Source organism: Neovison vison, chromosome 7 (genome assembly GCF_020171115.1).
Source record: "Neovison vison isolate M4711 chromosome 7, ASM_NN_V1, whole genome shotgun sequence".
NCBI classification, from domain to species: Eukaryota; Metazoa; Chordata; class Mammalia; order Carnivora; family Mustelidae; genus Neogale; species Neogale vison.
Window position 1 is genome coordinate 49,582,293 of NC_058097.1, and position 22,120 is coordinate 49,604,412.

Sequence of the window (22,120 nt, forward strand, 5' to 3'; positions counted from 1 at the left end):
GTGGAATATTTTTTTCGAAAGATTTTTTTAAATTTCACTATTTGGCAGAGAGAGAAAGAGCATAAGCAGGGGGAAGAGCAGAGGGAGACAGAGAAGCAGATGCCCTGCTGAGCAGGGAGCCCAATGCGGGGCTCCATCCCAGGACCCTGGGCTCATGACCTGAGCTGAAGGCAGGGGCTTAACCAACTGAGCCACCCACGCGCCCCTATCATGGAAAATTATTCAGCCTTAAAAAGGACAGAAATTCTGACATATGCTGCCACATGGATGAACCTTGAGGATGTTACGTTAAGTTAAATAAATGGGTCACAAAGAAGATGGGTGCTAGATAACTCCACCTATGTGAGTTCTCAAAAGGAGTCAAATTCCTGGAGACAGAAAGTGCAATGGTGGTTTCAGGGGCCGGGAGGAGGGGAAATGGGAAGTTGTTCTTTAATAGGTAGAGTTTGGGGTGCCTGGGTGGCTCAGTGGGTTAAGCCTCTGCCTTCGGATCAGGTCATGATCCCAGGGCCCTAAGATCAAGCCCCGTATTGGGCTCTCTGCTCAGCGGGGAGCCTGCTTCCTCCTCTCTGCCTGCCTCTCTGCCTACTTGTGATCTCTGTCTGTCAAATAAGAAAAAAAAAAAGTAATGGGTAGAGTTCAAGTTTTACAGCTTAAAAAGAGTTGTTCTTGTTTACTACTTGTTTTACTCAAGTCAAAAATAATCCCATACTCATATTTTTAGAAAATATCCAGGACATGTGACAGTCACAGGTGCCTGTAGCTCTAAGCCCTGCGGGGCAGCATAGTGTGTCTGGGGAGGAAGTGGCTCCCTGGGTGGGGACCCCATCACGGGATGGACCAGGCCACCAACACAGATGTTCACTAAGCTCGTGGAGAATGAATGAATGAATTTATGAATGGCCGCTGTCTTCTCTTCACTCAGGATCCCGTCTCTTCTTCTGCCCCAGAGGCTCACACAGACCTAAAGAGTCCTCTACCTTGCAGGACAGAACACCCAAGGGTCTAGATGTGGATGTGACCCTCCAGGTCTAGCCAGGAGTTGACTAGCTCCCCAGTGTAGATGGTGCTGCTCAGACAAGCCCCTCAGATGGAAGAGACCTCAGGAGACTCACTGTGTCCCAGGCCTCACGTGTCCTCAGAGGTCCTGGTCCAGGCTCTGGTGCCAGAGGGAAGTGCCGAGATGAGGGGCAGGACACGGGTCTGCTCCTGCTCTCTCCTTCCCGAGTGGGTCTCCCTGGTGTCCAGCCAAGGGTGTGGCCAGCTCTGCATAGAGAGCGGGGAGAGCTCTGGAGCTGTAGTTCCTCTTCTGTGAACCACGAGGCCCTGTGCTCCTCCTCAGCTTCCCGTGGGTCCCCCTCAGCCTCCTCCCACTGTCTTTCTCTTCTCCCTCACTCACAGGAGACCATACACCCTCCATCTCGCAGATGCTGCTGCCGCTGCTGCTGCTTCTACCCCTGCTCTGGACGGGTGAGTGGGCCCAGGGGAGGGGGCCAGGTGGGCGGGGGCTGCTGCTGACCCTCCATTCTCCACAGGGTCCCTGGCTCAGGGCTTGGGCTTCCAGCTGCAGGTGCAGGAGACGGTGAAGGTGCAGGAGGGCCTGTGCATCTCCGTGCCCTGCCGCTTCTCCCACTCCAAAATGTTCTGGACTGAGTCTTTCCCAGCTTTTGGCTACTGGTTCCAGGAAGGGGCCAGTGTATACCAGCATGCTCCGGTGGCCACAAACAACCCAGGTCGTAAAGTGCAGGAGGAGACCCAGGGCCGATTCCGCCTCCTTGGGGATCCCTGGGCCTACGACTGCTCCCTGGACATCAGAGATGCACAGAGAAGGGACTCGGGGACATACTTCTTTAGGGTGGAGAGAGGGTCTTTGATGAGATATAATTACCTGCAGAATAAGCTCTCCGTGTTTGTGACGGGTAAGGAATGGGTTTCAGGAGAGGACACATTCCCATGCATGGATCCTGAGGGCTCCTGGGGCAGGGCTGGGAAGGGACCCCCTGATCTCCATCCTGGCTGGGGAGGAGACAGCTGGCCTGGGTGGAGGCTGCTTCTAGGGCCACACTCAGGGTCCCACTCCAGAATCTCTCTCTCCTCCTCAGCTCTGACACAGACACCTGACATCCACATTCAAGGACCCCTTGAATCTGGCCACCCCAAGAACATTACCTGTAGCGTGCCATGGGCCTGTGAGAGGGGGACACCCCCCACCTTCTCCTGGATCGGAGTTGCCCTCCCCTCCTGGGGCTCCAAGGCTCCCCACTCCCCCATACTCACCCTCACCCCGAGGCCCCAGGACCACGGCACCAACCTCACCTGTCGTGTGACCTTCCCCGGAGCTGGTGTGAGCACAGAGAAAACCGTCCAGCTCAACGTGTCCTGTGAGTGCCAGACCAGGGTGCCAGGGTCCCTGAGGGCTGGGGGTGTTGGGGGGACAGGGGTTGGGTAAAATACTTGGGGAGAATTCTTAGAGGCACAGGGTCAAGAGGGAGAGAACTCTCGGGCCCCACCCCCTTGCTCATGGCCGCCTCATCACACTGCGAGTGGACACGTATCTGTTTCTGCTCCAGATGCTCCACAAAACCTGACCGTCCACACCTTCAGGAGAAACAGTACAGGTGGGAGAGGCCCCGGGGCACCACGGACATCTCAGAGGTCAAATAAGGGAATGTTGTGGGGTTCTGCCAGAATGAAGCCCCACCACTCTTTATCCCCTCCCTGGACCCAATCTGCCCCCCCTTCCCCTGGAGGGACTCTCGAGTCCCTGGGAATCCTAGTTGACCATTCGGGGTCACCGTGGCTGCCTCCTCTCTCCCCTCACTCTCCTATCATGCCCTTTTTCTGATTCTCTGCTTCTCCTGTGGCCATGACATTTCACTGTCGTACCAGGAGCCTTAGATACAGGTTCCTGTTGCTGGACACTGGGCCTCTGGCTGCTTTCTGCACAACCCCGTGAGTAAGCCCGGGCCCTGGTGCCTCTAGTCCCCAACTTCCCAGAAGACCCTCTGTCTGTCTCCGTCCAGTCCAGATCCTCCGGAGTCCCTTCAGCTTCCCTGGGGGGCCCCTCCCACCTGAGCCACCTGAGTCAACATCCTGGAAGTCACTTGAGACATTTCTTTGCCTCAACCAGCACTCCCCATGACTCAGCGAGCTTCGAAAATATCTCAAATGTCTCTCTTCCTCCATCTGCATGGCAGCAGCCCCCACTCAGGCTTCCGCCTCCTCTCACCTGCACGTAGTGAGACCCCCTGCATTGGGACCAGTCTCCTTTCCCACCTGCCATTCTCTGCGCAACACCCCATCCCTCCAGCCCAGCACAATTCAGCCCGCAGGTGTCTCTCTGTGCGCCCTAGATCTGGCCCTGTTCCTCTTCTGCTCAGACCCTCCCGGGGTTCTCTGCGGCCCTCAGAGGAAAGGTTGGGAGCATCACCTGTGTGTGAGCCTCCACGTCTCTCCCTGTAAGTGGTCAGACCCTATATGTGCCCACGCCCCTCCTCAGCATCACACATCAAAGCCCACCTCTTGGGACGTCCTCTGCCACGTCTAGATATGCCGGCTCTTGCTCAGAGGTCCATCCACCTGTCCTGGGATCATCGGGTGCTTTTCCTTTTCTCCACCTCACCAGATGGCCCTTCACTCTTACTTGCCTGTGCTTGTAACACTTGTTTGAGAGACTCTATTTTCCACGCCTGTGTCTGTGGAAGGGCAGAGGAAGAGAAGGGGCTCTCAGCCCTGCCCTTCTGGCTTTCTCTGTCTCATAGTCCCAGAGACCCTAGTCAGAACCACCTCTCTTCAAGTTCAGGAGGGCAGGTCCCTGCGCCTGGTCTGTGACACTGGTGGCAGCTTCCCTGCCAGGCTGAGCTGGTGCTGGAGAAGCCTGACTCTGAGCCCCTCTCCCCACAAATCCCAGGGTCCTAGTGCTGCCCCAGCTGGTCTTGGGTGATGGAGGAGAATTCCCCTGCCAGGCTCAATACTTGCGGAGCTCCTACCATGTTTGCCCGAACCTAGCTGTGTAGGATGAGTATACGTGGGACACCTGAATTCTGAAGTAAACGAGACTAAGGTATGGACTTAAGGAACCTCACTCTCCTCCTCCTCTCGGTCTTCTTCCCCCAGGTATCTCCTGTTCCTGTCCCCAAATCTCTGGGGGCTCCTGGCCTCTAATCCTCACCCTACTCAGAGGGGCCCTCATGGGCACTGGCTTCCTTTTGACCTATGGCCTCACCTGGATCTACTACACCAGGTGAAAAGCCCAGATTCTGGGACACCTTGGGTGGCTTCACTTTTCTTGTCCTCTCCAAAGCAAGCCCTCCACAGAACTGGCCCCTTATTTCAGAACTGTGTTTCCCCCAACAGGTTCAAAGGCTCCAAAGAGAGTAAGGCTGCAAGTTGTAACTGAGCCCTCTTCCTCACGGTGGTGCTGCTGACCAGCGGATGAGGATCTGTCAAACTACAGATGCTCACCGCAGAGACTCGCTCCTGTACAGCTCTGTGGAGCAAGGGGGTCCTGGGGGACTGGACCCTGCCTCCTCTCCAGGGAATCAGGTCTCTCTACCTCTGGCCACTAAGACTCTTCCTGCTGGTTCTGCATCCATGGTGAGGAGGGCACAGATGGATTTTTGTTATAATTAATTTGAATTAGGCATACCCTGTGTAATATGTTGCTTCTGTGTGTTTATCTTGGATAAGCCCAAAATTCAACCCCACAATACAGTGCTATAAATCTCAAAATATATCATTTTTTAAAACAAAGAATTTTAAAGAGATTTTTTTAAATTAGAAAAATAAACTATTTCATATTTATTCACATATTAACCCTTTGATGTCTCTTTATTCCTTTGTATACATTTTCCCTGTAGCATCAGTTTCCTTTTGCTGGATACCTTGTCCTATCTTTCTTGTGGCATGGGTATGCTGGTGCTGAATTCTCTCAACTGTTATTTGTCTGGAAAAGTTTCTGTTTAAGTTAGCTTGGAAAGGTATTTTTTTATGGGATAAAGAATTTAAGGATCACATTTTCTTCCCTTTCGGTACTTCAAATTCTTTTGTCTTTCATAGTTTCTTGTGAGAATTCTGTAGTTTTTACCTTTCTTTCTTTCTTTGTAGTTTTGTCTTTTTCTCTGGCCAGTTTTAATATTTTCTCTTTTCCCCTGGGTTTAAATTATTTTGTTAATATGTGCCTTGGGGTGTGTGTGTGTGTGTGTGTGTGTGTGTGTGTTGAGAAGGAAAGGAGAGGGAGAACATGAGAGAGAAAGATATTATCCTGTTTGGAAGTTGCTGAGTACCTTGGGTCTGTGGATTTACTATTATAATCAAATTTGGAAAAATTTGATAAAAATTGAAGCTAATATTTATTTCAGTATTTTTTCCCTATTCTTCCTCTCTCATTATCTCTGGGTCTCTCCTTTTACATATGTAATGTGGCCTGATGCTATCTCACAGGGCCCTGAACATGTGTTTTCCATTTTCCATCCTTTTTTCCCCTCTATATTTGCTGTTTGAACAGAATCTACTGCTACATCTTCAACTTCGCTGATCATTCTTCTACAACGTTCTATCTGCTATTGATCCCAGTGAGTGGAACTCTCATCTCAGATAATATATTTTCTTCTTTAAAAGTTATGTTTCCTGGGGTGCCTGGGTGGCTCAGTCAGTTAAGCATCTGCTCTTGGCTCAGGTCATGATCCCAGGGTCCTGGGATCAAGTCCCGCATTAGGCTCCCTGCTCAGTGGGAAGCCTTCTTCTCCCTCTGCCTGCTGCTCCCCTTGCTTGTGCTCTTTCTCTGTCAAATAAATAAATACAAACATTAAAAAAAAAGTTACATTTCCTGGGGATGCCTGAGTGGCTCAGTTGTTCAGTGTCCAACTCTTGATGTTGGCTCAGATCATGGTCTCAAGGTCATGAGTTCCAACCCTGAGTTGGGCTCTGCCCTCAGCATAAAGTCCACTTGAAATTCTCTTTCCCTCTCCACCACACCGCCACCGTTGCTCTCTCACACACACGTGTGTGCTCACACATGCTCTCTCTCAAATAAATAGAATCTTTTTTAAAAAGTTATGTTTCCTGTTTTTAATCTTCTTCTTAATACATAATGGTAATGTTTTCATTTACATCCTTGAGTCTATCTGGCACATACTTGTAATAACTTTTTCAATGTCTTTGTCTCCTATTTCTGCCTCCTGTGTCATGTCTGACCATGATTCCTTTGGATGACTTTTCTCTTGTCGAGTGTCATGTGTTCATACTATTTTGTATGTCTAGTGATTTTTCAGTGACTGCTGGACATTGTCAATTTTATGTGTCTGACTGCTTGGTTTTGTTGTATTTCTTTAAAAACCAACTTTTTTTTTTAAGATTTTATTTATTTGTCAGAGAGAGAGAGAGAGAGAGCGAGAGCGAGCACAGGCAGACAGAGTGGCAGGCAGAGTCAGAGGGAGAAGCAGGCTCCCTGTGGAGCAAGGAGCCCGATGCGGGACTCAATCCCAGAATGCTGGGATCATGACCTGAGCCGAAGGCAGCCGCTTAACCAACTGAGCCACCCAGGCGTCCCGAACCAACTTTTTTTAAAGGCAGTTAAGTTACTTGTATATTGGGACAATATATTTTTTAAGATTATTTGACAGAGAGAGAGAATGAAAGAGCACAGGCATGGGAAGGGGTGGAGGGAAAGAGAAAAGCAAGCTCCCTGCTGAGCAGGGAGCTTGATGCAAGACTCAGTCCCAGGATCCTGGGATCATGGCCTGAGCTGAAGGCAGATGCTTAACCGACTGAGCCACCTAGGAACCTCTGGGCCAATATTTTTAAGATTATTTAATTTTTAGGGGTGCCTGGGTGGTTCAGTGGGTTAAGTCTCTGCCTTAAGCTCAGGTCATGATCTTAGGGACCTGGGATTGAGCCCCGCATTTGGCTCTCTGCTCATCGGGGAGCCTGCTTTCCCCCCTCACCCCCCGCCTGCCTCTCTGCCTACTTGTGATCACTCTCTCTGTCAAATAAATAAATAAAATCTTTTAAAAAAAGACTATTTAATTTTTAGCTCCTCCTAAGATAGGTCTAGTGTTAGGGTCAGTTTCTTTCACTTGAATACCATGGCCTTTTTAGAACTTTTACTGAGTGCTCCATGGATTCAAGGAGGTATCTTCACTCTGACTGGAGGGGATATGCACAAGTCCAGACCCTTTTGTGAGCCCTGGGAATCTCCCATCTAATAGCTCTCCAGTAATTGCTTCTCTCCTTAGAAATTTTCTTGTTTGGCCTCATGGGGTTTCAGCCTGTGAACATGCATATTGGTATTCTGCCAGCCATCAAGGACCTTTCATGGAGACCTTGAACCCTTGCTCCACAATAATCCCTCCTGTCTGAAACTCTGACCTACATATTTTAGCTGCATCAGTCTCCTTAACCCTCCATGTCTGGCTCCTCAACTCAGTGAAATTGCAGTCCCTTTTATTGTGCCCCTATCGCCTCTCACTCTGCTATCCACAAACTGCTATCCTTCTCTCAAAAAACCTGGATGATTATATGATTGACTTCATTTTTGTCCTTCTCTCAAGAAGCACAGTTTTTCCCTGTCTGCATTCCATGTATGAAAATAGAGCTTTCTTGGGGCGCCTGGGTGTCTCAGTGGGTTAAAGCCTCTGCCTTTGGCTCAGGTCATGATCCCACAGTCCTAGGATTGAGCCCCACATTGGGCTTTCTGCTCAGCAGGGAGCCTGCTTCCTCCTCTCTCTCTGCCTGCTTCTCTGCCTACTTATGATCTCTGTCTCTCAAATAAATAAATAAAATTTTTTAAAAAAAGAAAATAGAGGTTTCTTGTATTTTGTTTGGTATTCTAGTTGTTTACAGGAGGATAATTCTGGGCCCTGTTACCCTCTCATGCTCAGAAGCAGGAGTCCCCAACAGGTTTTTAATTATGTTTTATTGAGGTATAACATATGACATATAAAATTAATTCGTTCTAAGTATACAGTTCAATGATTCTTGGTAAATTTATAGTTGTGTAGTCATTGTCACACATTTTGATTAGCCTAAAGAGGATTCTTATACCCATTTTCAATCAATACCACTCCCTCCACAGCTCCAGGAATCATTGATCTGCTTTCAGTCTCTAATGAACTGTTTTTATGAATATTTCATACACATGGAATCACATAAAGTCTGTTGTGTCTGCCATCTTTCACTAAGCATTAAATTTCTGAGATTCAACCATGTTAGAGCACACATCCATTGTTAACAACATTTTATTCTTAATATTATTACATTGGATGAATATACACCACATTTCATTTATGCATTCACCAGTTGATAGACATTTCAATCATTCCCAGTTTTGGCTTTAAAAAAAATTTTTTTTAAAGATTTTATTTATTTATTTGACAGAGGGAGATCACAAGTAGGCAGAGAGAGAGGAGGAAGCAGGCTCCCTGCTGAGGAGAGAGCCTGATGTGGGGCTCCATCCTAGGACCCTGGGATCATGACCCAAGCCAAAGGCAGAGGTTTTAACTCACTGAATCACCCAGGCGCCCCTCCCAGTTTTGGCTTTTAAGAATAATGTTGCTGGTTCCACTTCCATCCTTATTCTAGTTCAAAATGGTGGAAACTGCATTGCAGGTGGGTAAAGCAAGGACACAAGGCTCCATCTCCTCCCAGGAAAAGGCAGGCTGCCAGCACCTCTCATTCCTTGCCAGCTATGTTGAAGAGGCTAAGTTCCAGGTGAACACAGCTGAGAAGTTAGGGGCTTTCTTCTTCAAGCTGCTGCTTATCCACAGGGCAGAGATTCTAACTCTGAACCCTGGCATTGATAGGTAAGGGCATGATGGATAGTATTTTCTCAGATGATGGAAATATTCAATATCTTTTTTCTTTAAGATTGTAATTATTTATTTGACAGAGATCACAAGGAGGCAGAGAGTCAGGCAGAGAGAGGGGAGGGAGAGAAGCTCTCTGCCAAGCAGAGAACCCGATGCTGGGCTCAATCCCAGGACCCTGGGACCATGACCTGAGCTGAAGGCAGAGGTTTTAACCCACTGAGCCACCTAGGCACCCCAGAAATATTCAATATCTTGATAAGGGTTTTAGTTAGATGAATATATGCCAGCTCACCAAGTGATGTCTCTGAGCTCCCGTGGAATCTGTCATAGTCAGTTCAGGCTGCTATAATAAAGTGCTACAGACTAGATAACTTATAGAAAACAGAAATTTATTTCTCACAGTTCCGAAGGCTGAGAAATCCAAGATCAGGGCATGGACATATCTGGTATTTAGTGAGAGCATGTGTCCCGATTCATGAGGGGCTTCTCACTGGGTCCTCACATGGCAGAAGGAGCAAGAGTGTTCTCTGGGGTCTCTTTCGTAAGAGCACACATCTCATGCAGCAAACTAACCTCAGAACCAAATCACCTCCCAAAGATCCCATCTCAAAATACCACTGCAGTGGGGATTAGCACTCCAGAATATGAGTGTTGGGAGGGTTACAACATTCGGTCCATAGCAAAGGCTAAAGCTGTAGTTGGTAAATATTCCACAGTCATTTACATTACCCTGGATTGGGGGTTGGGGAGAGGGGGCTATGTGGTCATTTTGTGGCTTAAACAATGTTCTTGTTTGTGTCTTTGTTAAGGTATGACTATGGAGTAATCTTGTCCTTACCTTGTTTCACTGCGGTCACAGGGTGGGTGTGTCTGATGTGAAATCATTTGTATCTAATAGGAGAACACCAGGGCCTGGATGTGAATGCCAGCAGGGGCTGTTTTACTCTTTATTAAAGGGGGAAAAAAACTTAAAGTAATGGAGTAAAAAGATAGGAAAGCTAGAGAAGTAAACAGGGATCAGATCACGGACAGCCTTGGGTATTCACGTAAAGAGCAGGCATTTCACTTTGAAAAATTCGATACTTCACACTGTCAAGACACATGACAGTCAGTAGCAATTGCGTCTGATAATAAAAAACTGAACTCGCGAAACTTTTCCTTTACTACACACATTGTAGATTCTGAGTAGGTATCTAATGGACAGGAAAGGGTCAGGGCTGAGATGCAATTTATAGTCATCAGCCTGTTCATTGTTGTTGATGATCTATTTTGGTTTGCTTTGAACTTTATCGTGAAGAAACTATTGAATCACGGGAGGTTGCCAGGAAATGCACAGGGATATCCCGTGGATTTGAACCTCCTCCCTCCAATGTTATCATCTTTTTTTTTTTTTAAGATTATATTTATTTGTCAGAAAGAGAGAGAGAGTGTGTGCACAAGCAGGGGGAGCATCAGGTAGAGGGAGAAGCAGACTCTGCTCTGAGCAAGGAGTCTGCTGCTGGACTCGATCCCAGGACCCCGGAATCATAACCTGATTTGAAGGCAGACACTTAACCAACTGAGCCATCTAGGTGTCCCCCAATGTTACCATCTTCCACAACTAAGTACAATAGAAAAATCAAGGAATTATCAGTAGTACGATCAGGGCAGGCTAAGTAAGAGAGGGTCTTTTTAGACCCAGGCATCCCTCCCTCCCTGTCCTTCTTTCCTTTGGGAGGCCTTTTATGAGCTTCACGTTGTGAAGACCCCAGACAGGAGGCTCCCTGGGAGAAGGGATTTGGGCTGTCCCCTGATAAAGCCCAGGTTGGGCAGTGGGGACCAGGATCAGAGTGCAGAAGGTGCCTATTAGCTACTGAATTGTGTCCCCTGCCCTGTCCCATTCACATGTTGAATCCTAACCCCAGTCCTGACCAATGTGACTGTATTTGGAGATAGGGCCTTTAAAAGGGTAATTCAGTTAAAATGAGGTCATAGAGCAAACTCAAATCAAGTAGGACTGGCATTCTCCTAAGAAGACATTGGGGGCACCCAGGTGGCTCATTTGGTGAAGTGTCAAACTCTTGATCTCAGCTCAGGTCTTGATTTCAGGGTCATAAGTCCAAGCCCCACTTTGGGCTCCATGCTAGGTGTGGAGCCTACTAGAAAGAAAGAAAAGAAGAAAGGAAGAAAGAGAGAAAGAAAGAGAGATCAGCACACACACAGAGGGACGACCATGTGAGGACACACTGAGAAGATGGCATGTACACCCCCCAAGGACAGAGGCCTGGGAAGACACTGACACCTTGATCTTAGACTCCCAGCCTCCAGAGCAGTTGGGGAAAATTTATTCTGTTGTTTAAGCCCTTCAGTCTGTGGTGCTTTGTTATGGCAGCCTGAGCACATGAACACTGTAGATATGAGAGCAAAGACAGAGGCAGCCATAGGTCACCTTCCCCCAGGAGACCTCTCCTGGCTTTCCAGGAAGAAGTGACCATGCCTTCCTCATCACCATCTCTCCTAGCAAGTGTGGGGGAGGGGGTCAGCAGTGGGAGGAGTTATGAGTACTTCAGTGCTTTTCTGTTTCTCAGAAGCTTCATTTACCAAACTGGGTCCCCTGAGGTCAGACACCGTGTCTGATTTGCCTGTGTCTCCGGTGTGTACCATGGCACCTGCTACGTACTAGGTCCCCAGGCGCAGAGGTTCAGTGGACCAACACGTGTCTCTATGTGACCCAGGTCATTTCAAAAAGAAGGACTGGGTGAGGGGGACAACATCTGGGAGCTTTTCCACTCAGTCCCATCCCCCTTACCTATGGGTGCAGGTGTTCTTATCACAAGTATTACAAGTAAGGGCATCCAGGGACTCCTGGGTGGCTCTGTCGGTTAAGCATCTGCCTTCAGCTCAGGTCATGATTCCAGGGTCCTGGAGTCGATGCCCCTCTCCCCCTGCTTCCGAGCTTTCTCTCTCTCTGAAATAAATTAAAAAAAAAAAAAACACAAGTAAATGCATCCAATCTTAGGGCAAAAGAAGAGGAGCTGTAGAAGTAGACTAAGGTCTTGGGGATGGGAGCTTCTGACCATGGGATCGGTGAGCTCACCAATCAGGGAGGAAGGGATGGAACTAAGACTGGCCTAGGGTTACTAAATTTAGCAACTACAAACACAAGGCGTCTAGTTAAATTCAAATTTCAGGTATGAACAATAACTAATTTTTTAAATAGATTTATTTATTTATTTGAGAGAGAGAGAGTGTGTGTGTACAGGAGCAGGGGGACGGGGTGGGGATGCAGGAAGAGGGAAAGCAGGCTCCCTGCTCAGTGAGGAGCCTGCCTCAGGGCTTGATCCCAGGACCCAGGGGTCATGATCTGAGCTGAAACCCAGAGTCAGATACTTGACCAATGGAGCCTCCCAGGGGCTCCACAACAAATAATTTTAATACAGGAATGTCCCATTGCAATATTTGGGACATACTTACATCAAAACAAATTATTCGTTGTTTAATTGACAGTGAACTTTAGGATGCTTGGGTGGCTCCGTTGGTTAAGCGTCTGCCTTTGGCTCAGGTCATGATCTCTGGGTCCTGGGATCCAGCCCGGGTCAGGCTCTCTGCTCAGCCGTGTGTCTTCTTGTCGCCTCCCGCCGCCCCCCACCCTTCCCCTCTGCTCATCCTCTCTCTCTTTCTCTCTCCTGCTGTCTCTCAAATAAAATATTTTTAAAATTAAAAAAAAAAAAAAGACTTTAGCTGGACATTCTAAATTTCTAGACCAGCCTTTCCCCCATCCCCCCAAAAGCCACCTCTGCACTGACCACCATCCCTAGGGCCCCTGTCTGAAGAAGGGTTCACCGTGAACTTTCACTTCTGCTTCCCCAGTGACCCAGGGCGCAGGGGGAGAGCCCCTACCCTCCACTGACCCCGGCCCCACGGCCTTACAGCCTCACATGCCTTCCACTCCCTCCCTGGGGAGGTGACTTCCGGAAGGATCAGCTCTGCAGTCCTGTGCACCCGGCAGGCACCCCAGGGAAGAACTGGGTCCCAGTGGATGAGCTCGGGTGGGGAGTGGCAAGGTCGGGGAGTGTCATGTGGGGCCCAGCATCAGGCGCCTGGGGCTCAGCTTCCTCTGCCGGGTTCTTCCCCTTCTGCCGCGCCCATTGCCTGTCCCAGCGTCTGGTGGGGGCCGGCCCAAGGGCCTCCTTGTGCAGAGATGCTCCCACTGCTGCTCTTGGCCCTGCTGTCCGGTGGTGAGTGGGCCAAGGGCCAGAAGGGGCCTGGGTGGGGGCCCGGGGCCAGGGGCTGGAGCTTGAACCTCTGTCTCCCACAGGGTCTCTGGTTCAGTCCCAGGGATTCTCACTGCAAGTACAGAAGGTGGTGACTGTGCAGGAGGGCCTGTGTGTGCTTGTGCCCTGCACCCTCTCCTACCCCCCGATTGGCTGGACGGAGGACACCCCGGCTCTTGGCTACTGGTTCCTCACCGGGACAGACTCGGGCATCGGGAGGCCAGTGGCCACAAACAACCCGAATCGAGCAGTGCAGACCGTGCCCCGGGACCGATTCCAGCTCATTGGCAATCCCCAGAATCGGAGCTGTTCCCTGCTGATCAGAGAGGCCCAGATGGAAGACTCGGGATGGTACTTCTTTCGGGTGGAGAGAGGCTATCACGTGCAATACAATTTTGTGAGAAACCAGTTCAATCTGCAAGTGACAGGTGCGGAACTGACCGGGGGTGGGGCCTCTCCTCTTCCCTGCCATCCCCCACCTCCTGCCCAGTGGGAAGGGGGTACTGTGGGGAACAGACCAGGGGTCGCCCCCTGCAACATCCCCTTCCAGGGCTCCCATGTGCCCTCTCTGTGTCCCAGAACTCACCCAGAAGCCAGATGTCTACGTCCCAGAGATCCTGGAGCCAGGACGTCCGGTGGCAGTCATCTGTGTGTTTAACTGGAACTTTGAGGAATGTCCAGCCCCTACTTTCTCCTGGCTGGGGGATGCCGTCTCCGGCCCAGGGCCCAGACCCAAGTCCTCCTACTTTTCAGTGCTTACTCTCACTCCGAGACCCCAGGACCATAGCACCTACCTCACCTGCCGTGTGGACTTCTCCAGGAAGGGTGTGAGCACAGAGAGAACCGCCAGACTTAATGTCGCTTGTGAGTCTGGTGGCGGGGCATGGGAGCGTGCTGATGGGCACGGAGGTTGTGCAGGTGGAGAGATGCAGCAGCTGGTGGTGGTGGGGGCAGCCCAGAGAGGCCAGTGAGGCGCACAGCACACTGCCTCAGCGCATGTTTGTCACTTGTGTCCCGAGGGTAATCTCACTTTCTCCCTGCCTCCATCCCGTGGGCGTTCTCTCAGACTGTAAGGAACCCCATCTTCCTCCCCAGAGTCAGCTCTCAATCTTGTTGCAGATGCCCCCAAAGACCTGGTTATCAGCGTTTCCCGAGTCAACACGTCAGGTACTGAGGAGCTGGGGCAGGGCAGGGGCTAGTCCTGGCAGGAGGACAAGCTGGTGTCAGGAGGGCGAGGGAGACGTTGTTCCTCCCTGCAGCCTTTCTCTTGCTGTTTCCAGCCCTGGAGCCCCAGGGCAACAGCCCACATCTGGAGGCTGAGAAAGGCCAGTTCCTGCGACTGCTCTGTGCTGCTGACGGCCAGCCCCCAGCCACGCTGAGCTGGGCCCTGGAGGACCGGGTCCTCTCTAGGTCCCATCCCGGGGGCTCTGGAACCCTGGAGCTGGTGCTGCCGGCAGTAAAGCCTGGGGATTCGGGCTGCTACACCTGCCGAGCGGAGAACAGGCTTGGCTCCCGGAGCTGCACACTGGACCTCTTTGTGCAGTGTGAGTGCGACCTGCCAGGCCCTGGTTTCCAGAAAGGGAGAGGGATGAGGAGGCTGGGGCTGGGGGCAGGGTCCCAGGCCTTTTGGGGCTGACGATTCCAATTCCATCTCTGATGTGGGCTCCCCCTGCACACACCACCAGGCAGTCCTCTGATGCCATCTAGGCATTCTAGGGGTTCAGCTCCACCACACTCTGTCTGGAGGCAGAGTCAGATCCCGCAGTGGGGGGGATCAGTCCCACAAGACCACCCCCCACCCACCCCCACCCCCCACCACTTCAGAGGCCAGCCTCAAGCCCAGGCTGACCAACCGTCGTCTATAGATCGGAGTTTCTTGTGACCCCCTCCTCGGATTTAATTAATGTGATAAAGTAGCTCACAGAACTCGGGAACATTTTACTGATGGTCTCAGGCTACCACAAGCGGATAGAACAGGAAGAGCTGGTGGAAGAGACGCGGGTGGTGGAAGAGACGCGGGTGGGGCGGGGGGTGGGCAGGCATGGGGCGAGGGCCGCTCTCTGGGTGCACCCTGATCCTGCCACCTCCACATGCACACCCACCTGGAAACCCTCCGAAGCCTGTTCTTTTGGGTTTTTATGGAGGTTTCAATAAGGCAGGATTGAGCAAATGACTGGCCATTGCTGACTGGCTCCACCTCTGGCCTCTCTCCCCTACCTGGAAGTCAGGGGTGGGGTGGAACGGAGGGGCTTTCCAAAAATCGCCTCATTTGCATAAACCCAGGTATGGTGGAAAGATATTAATATCAAGACACCTTTATGACTCTTATCACGTAGGAAATTCCAAGGGTTTTAGGAGCTCTGTACCAGGAACCAGACAGAGACCAAACAGATATTTCTTATTATAAACCACAAATCACAGATGCCAGCCCTCCTTACCTATCTATTCCCTTGGGCCACTCAGGGGAGAATTGGTCAGCTGGTGACTTAATCCACGCCCCCCCCGCCCCCACCCCCTCAACCCCATCCTGCCATCTTGGTCTCCAAGGACGGTTCTCTGTCCAGAGGGCAGCCCCTTGTCTAAAGCCAGAACCCTGTCTCTGTTTCAGACGCCCCAGAGAACCTGAGAGTGATGACCCTGAATGCAAATAGAACAGGTAGGAAGGGGACCAGAGAAACCAGGGCCTCATGGGGCCATGCTGGGGGCCTCAGTGTCTGGAATATTGGCACCCGGAAGGGTCCCTGTGCCCTCAGCTGAGCATCTGTCCTGTCTCTTTCCTCTCCTAGTCATGGAAAACCTCGGGAATGGCACATCCCTCTCAGTCCTGGAGGGCCAAAGCTTGCGTCTGCTCTGTGTCACCCACAGCAACCCCCCAGCCCAGCTGAGCTGGGTCCTGGGGGGACAGACTCTGAGCCCCTCCCAGCCCACAGACCCTGGGATCCTGGAGCTCCCTCAGATACAAATGGAGCATGAAGGAGACCTCACCTGCCAAGCCCAGAACGCACTGGGCTCCCAGCACATCTCCCTGCATCTCTCTGTGGTCTGTGAGTGTGGGGACGTCTGGGGGCAGGCTGTCCGGGGCCTGGGGAGGAGAGACACGGCTGACCCCTCCCCTTTCTCCCGCAGACCCTCCGAGGCTGCTCAGCCCCTCCTGCTTCTGGGAGGGTGAGGGGCTGTGCTGTAACTGCTCCTCCCGAGCACAGCCGGCCCCCACACTGCGCTGGCAGCTGGGGGAGGAGCTGTTGGAGGGGAACCACAGCAACGCCTCCTGGACCGTCTCCTCCAACTCTGCGGGGCCCTGGGCCAACAGCTCCCTGAGCCTCAGTGGGCCTCTGGGCTCTGGCCTCAGAGTCACCTGTGAGGCCTGGAATGTGCACGGGAAACAGAGCGCGGCAGTCTTGCTGCTCCCAGGTCCGGACGCCAACTGGATGCTGAATGGGGCAGGGACCAGGGTTCTGTGGTTGGAGCAGGAGCTGGGAAAGGGCACTCAGCCCCTGTGGCTAGGGATGCAGAGGGAAATCCAAACTGGAAGTCCTGTCACCTGGGCCTGGGGTGCCCCAGGGTTTCCAAGACTTGGACAGAAGGGGCTTCGGGTAAAACATCTGGGAAGGGAGCTGAAAGCCCGGGTGCCCTGTGGCAGGTGGGCGTGAAGCTCCAGGTTAATGGGAGGGGCTTAGGGATGGCCAATGGTTTCCTTGTGCAGATAAGGGTCTCGTCTCACAAGCATTCTCCAATGGAGCATTTCTGGGAACTGGCGTCATGACCTTTCTTTTCCTCTGCCTCCTCCTGGTCATGTGAGTGAGGAGCCAGAATGTGTGTGGGGCTGGTGTGTGGGGCTGGGGCTGGTGAGGTTCCAAGGGGCACATGCTGGTTGTTTCCCCAGCAGGAAGACTCTGAGGAAGAAACAGACCCAGGCTGGGACTCTGGCCCAGGCGGGGACTCCGGCCCAGGCGGGGACTCCGGCCCAGGCGGGGACTCCGGCCCAGGCGGGAACTCCGGCCCAGGCAGGGATGCCACCGAGGCCCAGGCCTGCAAGGAGAAGCACAATCCTGGACTATATCAATGTGTTCCCTAACCCTGGCCCCCTGGTGAGTTGCTCTTGGGCTGCCTGTGCTTTCTCGGCTCAGACTTCTCCCCTGGCCCCTCTCCTGTCCTGTCCTGTCCTGTCCTGTCCCAACGTTTCCCCAGAGGGATGTCAAGGTGGAAAAGGAGCAGGTGTTGGATTCAAGTCCTGATTCTGGCACCTACTCTCTGTGAGACCTTGACCAGATCGGTCGCTCCCTCAGAGCCTCCATTTCTCCCTCTGCTTCCTTCCGGGAGACGGTTCAAGGATTAGAATGCATGCACTTGCTTAAAATGGAGCGGCCATGCCATGATTACCACTCTGATGATGTTACTGATTATAACTAATGATATGGTCATTATTAATATTGTCGAGAGGCAGTGTGTTTAGTGATTAGGAGCAGGGCTCTGAAGTCAGCTGGTCTTGGTTCAGTCCTGGTATTATCATCATGCGTTCATGGACAAATCTCTTAATTTCCCTGTGCCTTAGTTTCTTTACCTATAAAATGGGGGAAAATAGTAATCCTTATTACCTAGGATCATGCTCTTTCTTTTCTTTTTTTCTTCCACCTAGGATCGTTCTAAGGGTTCACCATGCTCATTGTAACTGTAAAGCATTTAGAATAGTACTTGGCACCTAGCAAGTGTTCTACAGATGCTGGAGAGTTTCAGGAGAGAACATTTATACACCGATGACTCCAAAATTTACATCTTTTTTTTTTTTAAAGATTTTATTTATTTATTTGACAGAGAGAGATCACAAGCAGGCAGAGAGGCAGGCAGAGAGAGAGGAGGAAGCAGGCTCCCTGCTGAGCAGAGAGCCTGATGCAGGGCTCGATCCCAGGACCCTGGGATCATGACCTGAGCCGAAGGCAGCGGCTTAACCCACTGAGCCACCCAGGTGCCCCTCCAAAATTTACATCTTTCAAACTCACCCCTGACCTTGAGACTGACAGCTGATTGTTGAGGCAGCACCTCTGTTTGGATGTCTAACAGGCATCTTGGACTGAGCCTGCCTGAGACAGAACTTAAGACTAACTCTTCCCTGTAGGCTTCCCCTCCCCCCGGCCCATCTTAGCACACATCTCAGCACCACATCCGCCCTGCTGCCTAAGCTGAAATCCTGGAAGTCATCTTTTGCTCCTCTCTTCTCTACACCCAACAATTAACCCATCAGCAAATCCCCTTCAAAATATGCCCAAACCACTTCTCCCACCCCACACCCGACCATGCACCACCCATTTCCTGTGCATGCCCCCTGCTTCCTCTCTCACCGCCTGGCTCTCTTTCTTGTGCATGCTATCCTTTACAAGCCCAAACAGGTACCTCTACCCCCATGGGGTACTACTCAGCAATCAAAAAGAACAAATGAGGGGCACTTGGGTGGCTCAGTCCGTTAAGCATCTGCCTTCAGCTCAGGGCATGACCTCAGGGTCCTGGGAGCAAGCCCTGTGTCAGGCTCCTTACTCAGTGGGGAACCTTCTTTTCCCTCTCTCCCTCTCTGCCTACTTGTGCTCTCTCTCTGTCAAATAAATAAAATATAAAATCATAAAAAAAGGAAGGAACAAACAATTAAAAGAAGCTACTGGTTGAAAACCTTAGAGACAAAAAAAAAAAAAAAGCCAACCTCAAATGGTCATATATGCATGACTCCATATTTATAACACCCTGAAAATGGTGAAATTGTAGAGATGGAGGACAGATTCATAGTTGCCTGGGCTGGGGACAGGAGGCTGATGAGGACCATAAAGGAATAGCAAGGGAGGAGCTTTGCAGCAGTGGGACAGTTCTCATCTTGACTGTGGTGGTGGCCACAGGAATCTGCTTGTGTTTGTTTGCTCAGGCTGCCACAGCAAAGAACCACAGAATGGGCGGCTTAAGCCCTGTTATGCCCGAGTTTTCACATCTGAGAGACCACCAAGGAGCCAAGCACCAATGCAATCACACAAGGGCTTATTCAGCAAGCTTAAGCTTGGGCCCAAGTATACCCAACACAGCGGAGTAGGGACTTGGACCCTGAACTAGATTATAGTCAGAGTTTTTAAAGGCGGAGTAGGGGTGGACTCTGCGGTGGGTGAGGACAAAGGGGGTTATGAATGATGTAAGAGTCTAAGGAATTTTGGACGTGAGGTCTCCAGGACCTTGAGGGGCTAGCTGTTGTCTGGGGAAAAGGTTATTCATTACCAATAATAAAAATCTTCTTGTGAGACCCTTTAGATGTATATCAGTGGGTCATATGCTTGGGAATGATCGCTGACACTATCTTGGAGATTTAGAGATAAAGTTTCACATTTCTTCTATCAAGTAACCTTGTTAGTGAGATTTAGGTTTAGAAGAAATTTAACTTTATTTACATTTCCTTCTGCCTCAGCCTCCTTCAGTTTTATGGTGGGGAGGGCGACATTAGGGCTTAAGGAACTGAGTTATTTGTCTCTTGAAATTGGGCTATTGAGAAGATAGCTTCTTTGTTGTAGATCACTAGGACATTTGTAAACCAAGGGAGACTCCTGTTTTGCAGGATTGTGATCTCTGCAAGTTAACTATTTGTTTTTCTTTTCGGGCAGCCAGGGGTGGCTGAGGGATGTCACACACACTACCGAGGGGAGGGGAGCAGATAGAGAGGGGGTGCAAGGTGCCAGCTTTTGCTTTGCCAAGATGGCTGTACTTATGTCAGGGCTAGACTTGAGGTGTGTACAGCCTTGTTTTTCTTGGCCTCCACACAGACATTATTTACTGTTTCTTCCTGCCCCAAGATGTAATCAATCCCCAGGTCCTCGATCAGCATCTGGCACATGGTAAGCTCTCGAGCAGCCGTTGAATGAAGGAAGGGAGGAGGGAATGAAGGATGGTTGTTTTCCCCTCAGGCTCGAAATCGGAAAGCCGCACCACGCAGTCCTTCCCAAGCCCCTCCTCCCCATGCTCACTCCCTGGAATTGAAGAAGAACCAGAAGGAGCTCCATGTTGTTGCCCACACTTGTCCAGGACCCAAATCATTCACTCAAGCCTCGGAATCGCAGAATAACCAAGAGGAGCTCCATTATGCAACCCTCTACTTCTCAGGCCTCAGACCACGAGAGACCCAGGAGCCCAAGGATACCCACTCAGAGTACACAGACGTCAAGTTCCACTGAGGCTGTCTTGGGCTGCGGTGTGGCAGGGCTGGGACCCAGGTCAGGCAGAATGGAGAGGGTGAGAAAATGAGCCACCAGACAGCCTCTCTCTCTCTCTCTCTCTCTCTCTCTCTCTCTCTCGTCCTCCAAGGATGGCTTCTCCCATCCCAGACCTGAGCACACTATTCTGAGAGGCAAGGAAAAGTCTTGGCTTTGCCATAGTTTCTCAAAGGTGGGAGGGCCTTTAAAGACAATTAAACTACTGCTCTGTGAGGTCAGCAAGCTAACTTTAGAGGCTAAGTCTGGCCCTCTGCCTAACTTTGAGCCAGGAGTGCTTTTTACATTTTAAATGGTAGGGGGGAGGGGCACCCAGCTGGCTCAATGGGAAGAGTTTGTGACTTTTGATCTCCCAGCCCCAAGTGTGAGCCCCAGGCTGGGTGTAGAGATTATTAACCATAAAAATTAAAAAAATAATAATCTTAAAAAATAAGTGGTTGGGGGAAATCAAAAGAGGAAAGATGTTTTGTGATGTGTGGAAATGATATGAAATTCAAATTTCAGTGTCCATAAATAAAGTTTTATTGGACCATGCATTCTTTTATGTATGTCCACAGCCTATGTCTGGCAGAGTTGAGTCTGAGATACTTGCTGTCTGGTCGTTTGCAGGAAGAGTTTGCGGAATCTTAATCTAGAGTAATCACAGCCCCTTATTTCTACAGAAGAGGAACAGAAGCAGATGCCAAGAATGAGTTCAAGAGCAGTCACAACGGCTAGCTGTGTGACAAGACAGGAAGTCCCCAGAGTGAGGTCTTTCAAGGCCAGGACACCAGATGGAGGTTGAGGGGAAGATGCCTTCTCCAACCCAGGAAGAGCAAACGCATGAGGGTCGTGGGAGTGGAAATGCTTTCCAAGTGGAATAAAAAAAAAAAAAACTTCAGGGGCACCTGGGTGGCTCAGTCGTTAAGTGTCTGCCTTTGGCTCAGGTCGTGAGATCACGCCTGCATAGGGCTGCCTGCTCAGTGGGGAGCCTGCTTTTCCCTCTCCCACTCCCCCGGCTTGTATTCCCTCTCTCGCTGTGTCTCTCTCTGTCAAGTAATAAATAAAATCTTAAAACAACAACAACAACAACTTCAGAATGTACTCTGAATCAACGGGCTGGTGAAGAGAGAAAACGGGTCTGTTTCTCAGAACAGACGCGTTCCTTCCCTTCTTCCTTCCCCAGAGATCAGAATTCTAAATGCTTCTCCGAAAGCTCTCTTGGGGCATGATTACCACTTATCAGGCAGAAAACTGAGGAGCCCAGAATAGATGTTGGACTTTGCATTAATTTTTTTTTTTTTTTTTTTAAAGTAGGCTGCAGCAGCATGTGGGCTTGAACTCATGACCCTTAGGTGGAGACCTGAGCTGGGACCAAGAGTCTGACACTTAACCCACTGAGCCATCCAGGCTCCTCTTCCCAACCCCCTCAAAAAGTTTTAAATTACACACTTGGAAGACAGGGAGAGCTGAAAAAAAAAAAAAATTACCGATAAAGCAGAAGAGGTTATGCGTAATGCAGAAAAATAGGTACGGAGGTCAAAGAGAGTTTTCTCAGGGAACTCGCCCTGTTTAAGTTGCCATGTAATAAATAATAAGAGAAAGGGAAGGGGAAGGAAGGAGAAAATAACATTTTTGAGCATCTACCATGTATCACACTGTGAGCCAGTTATAAACAATTACCTCCTTCGGTAACAGCTGGTGTGCAGTAAAGAGCATCCCCGTTGTGGAGAAGTCAGACTCAGAGAGGTGAACTAACTTCTCTAAAGCCACACAGGAGAAATCTGTGGAAGCAGGAGTGCCACCTACCCCAGCAAAGGCTGTCTGGCTCTTAATCCCAGCTTTCCCCACT

The 22,120-nt window shown here is 50.5% G+C and overlaps 2 protein-coding genes across 10 annotated transcripts; both read left to right on the top strand.

The window, feature by feature from the left end:
* The first annotated feature begins 1,427 nt into the window (after window positions 1-1,427).
* LOC122911753 (sialic acid-binding Ig-like lectin 14) lies at window positions 1,428-4,726 on the top strand. Its single transcript, XM_044256755.1, has 6 exons — window positions 1,428-1,470; window positions 1,536-1,919; window positions 2,103-2,381; window positions 2,571-2,618; window positions 4,117-4,243; window positions 4,357-4,726. Exons 1-6 carry the CDS (start codon window positions 1,428-1,430, stop codon window positions 4,397-4,399), a joined length of 924 nt encoding a protein of 307 aa, XP_044112690.1. The 3' UTR covers window positions 4,400-4,726.
* An 8,184-nt stretch (window positions 4,727-12,910) lies between these two features.
* SIGLEC10 (sialic acid binding Ig like lectin 10) lies at window positions 12,911-21,196 on the top strand. 9 transcript variants are annotated; one of them, XR_006385510.1, is made up of 12 exons: window positions 12,911-13,024; window positions 13,105-13,488; window positions 13,640-13,924; window positions 14,180-14,227; window positions 14,341-14,604; window positions 15,669-15,716; window positions 15,847-16,104; window positions 16,187-16,471; window positions 16,764-16,854; window positions 16,944-17,148; window positions 19,987-20,311; window positions 20,952-21,015. XR_006385510.1 is itself a non-coding variant. In XM_044256750.1 (12 exons), exons 1-12 carry the CDS (start codon window positions 12,988-12,990, stop codon window positions 20,979-20,981), a joined length of 2,064 nt encoding a protein of 687 aa, XP_044112685.1. In that variant the 5' UTR covers window positions 12,911-12,987; the 3' UTR covers window positions 20,982-21,196. The 9 variants fall into 9 exon arrangements, 8 of the variants coding, with proteins under 8 accessions (XP_044112685.1, XP_044112684.1, XP_044112682.1 ...); XM_044256750.1 differs by having other exon boundaries at window positions 20,183-20,311; window positions 20,952-21,196; XM_044256749.1 differs by having other exon boundaries at window positions 20,183-20,292; window positions 20,952-21,196.
* The last annotated feature ends 924 nt before the right edge of the window (window positions 21,197-22,120 follow it).

Bases quoted from the DNA above. Each gene is read 5' to 3' on its own strand.
- LOC122911753 (XM_044256755.1), top strand. From the start codon at position 1,428: ATGCTGCTGCCGCTGCTGCTGCTTCTACCCCTGCTCTGGACGG. The intron at 2,619-4,116 runs GTGGGAGAGGCC...TTCTTCCCCCAG, and splicing joins CTTCAGGAGAAACAGTACAG to GTATCTCCTGTTCCTGTCCC. The intron at 4,244-4,356 runs GTGAAAAGCCCA...TTCCCCCAACAG, and splicing joins ACCTGGATCTACTACACCAG to GTTCAAAGGCTCCAAAGAGA.
- SIGLEC10 (XM_044256747.1), top strand. From the start codon at position 12,988: ATGCTCCCACTGCTGCTCTTGGCCCTGCTGTCCGGTG. The intron at 13,025-13,104 runs GTGAGTGGGCCA...TGTCTCCCACAG, and splicing joins CTTGGCCCTGCTGTCCGGTG to GGTCTCTGGTTCAGTCCCAG. The intron at 14,605-15,668 runs GTGAGTGCGACC...TCTCTGTTTCAG, and splicing joins ACTGGACCTCTTTGTGCAGT to ACGCCCCAGAGAACCTGAGA.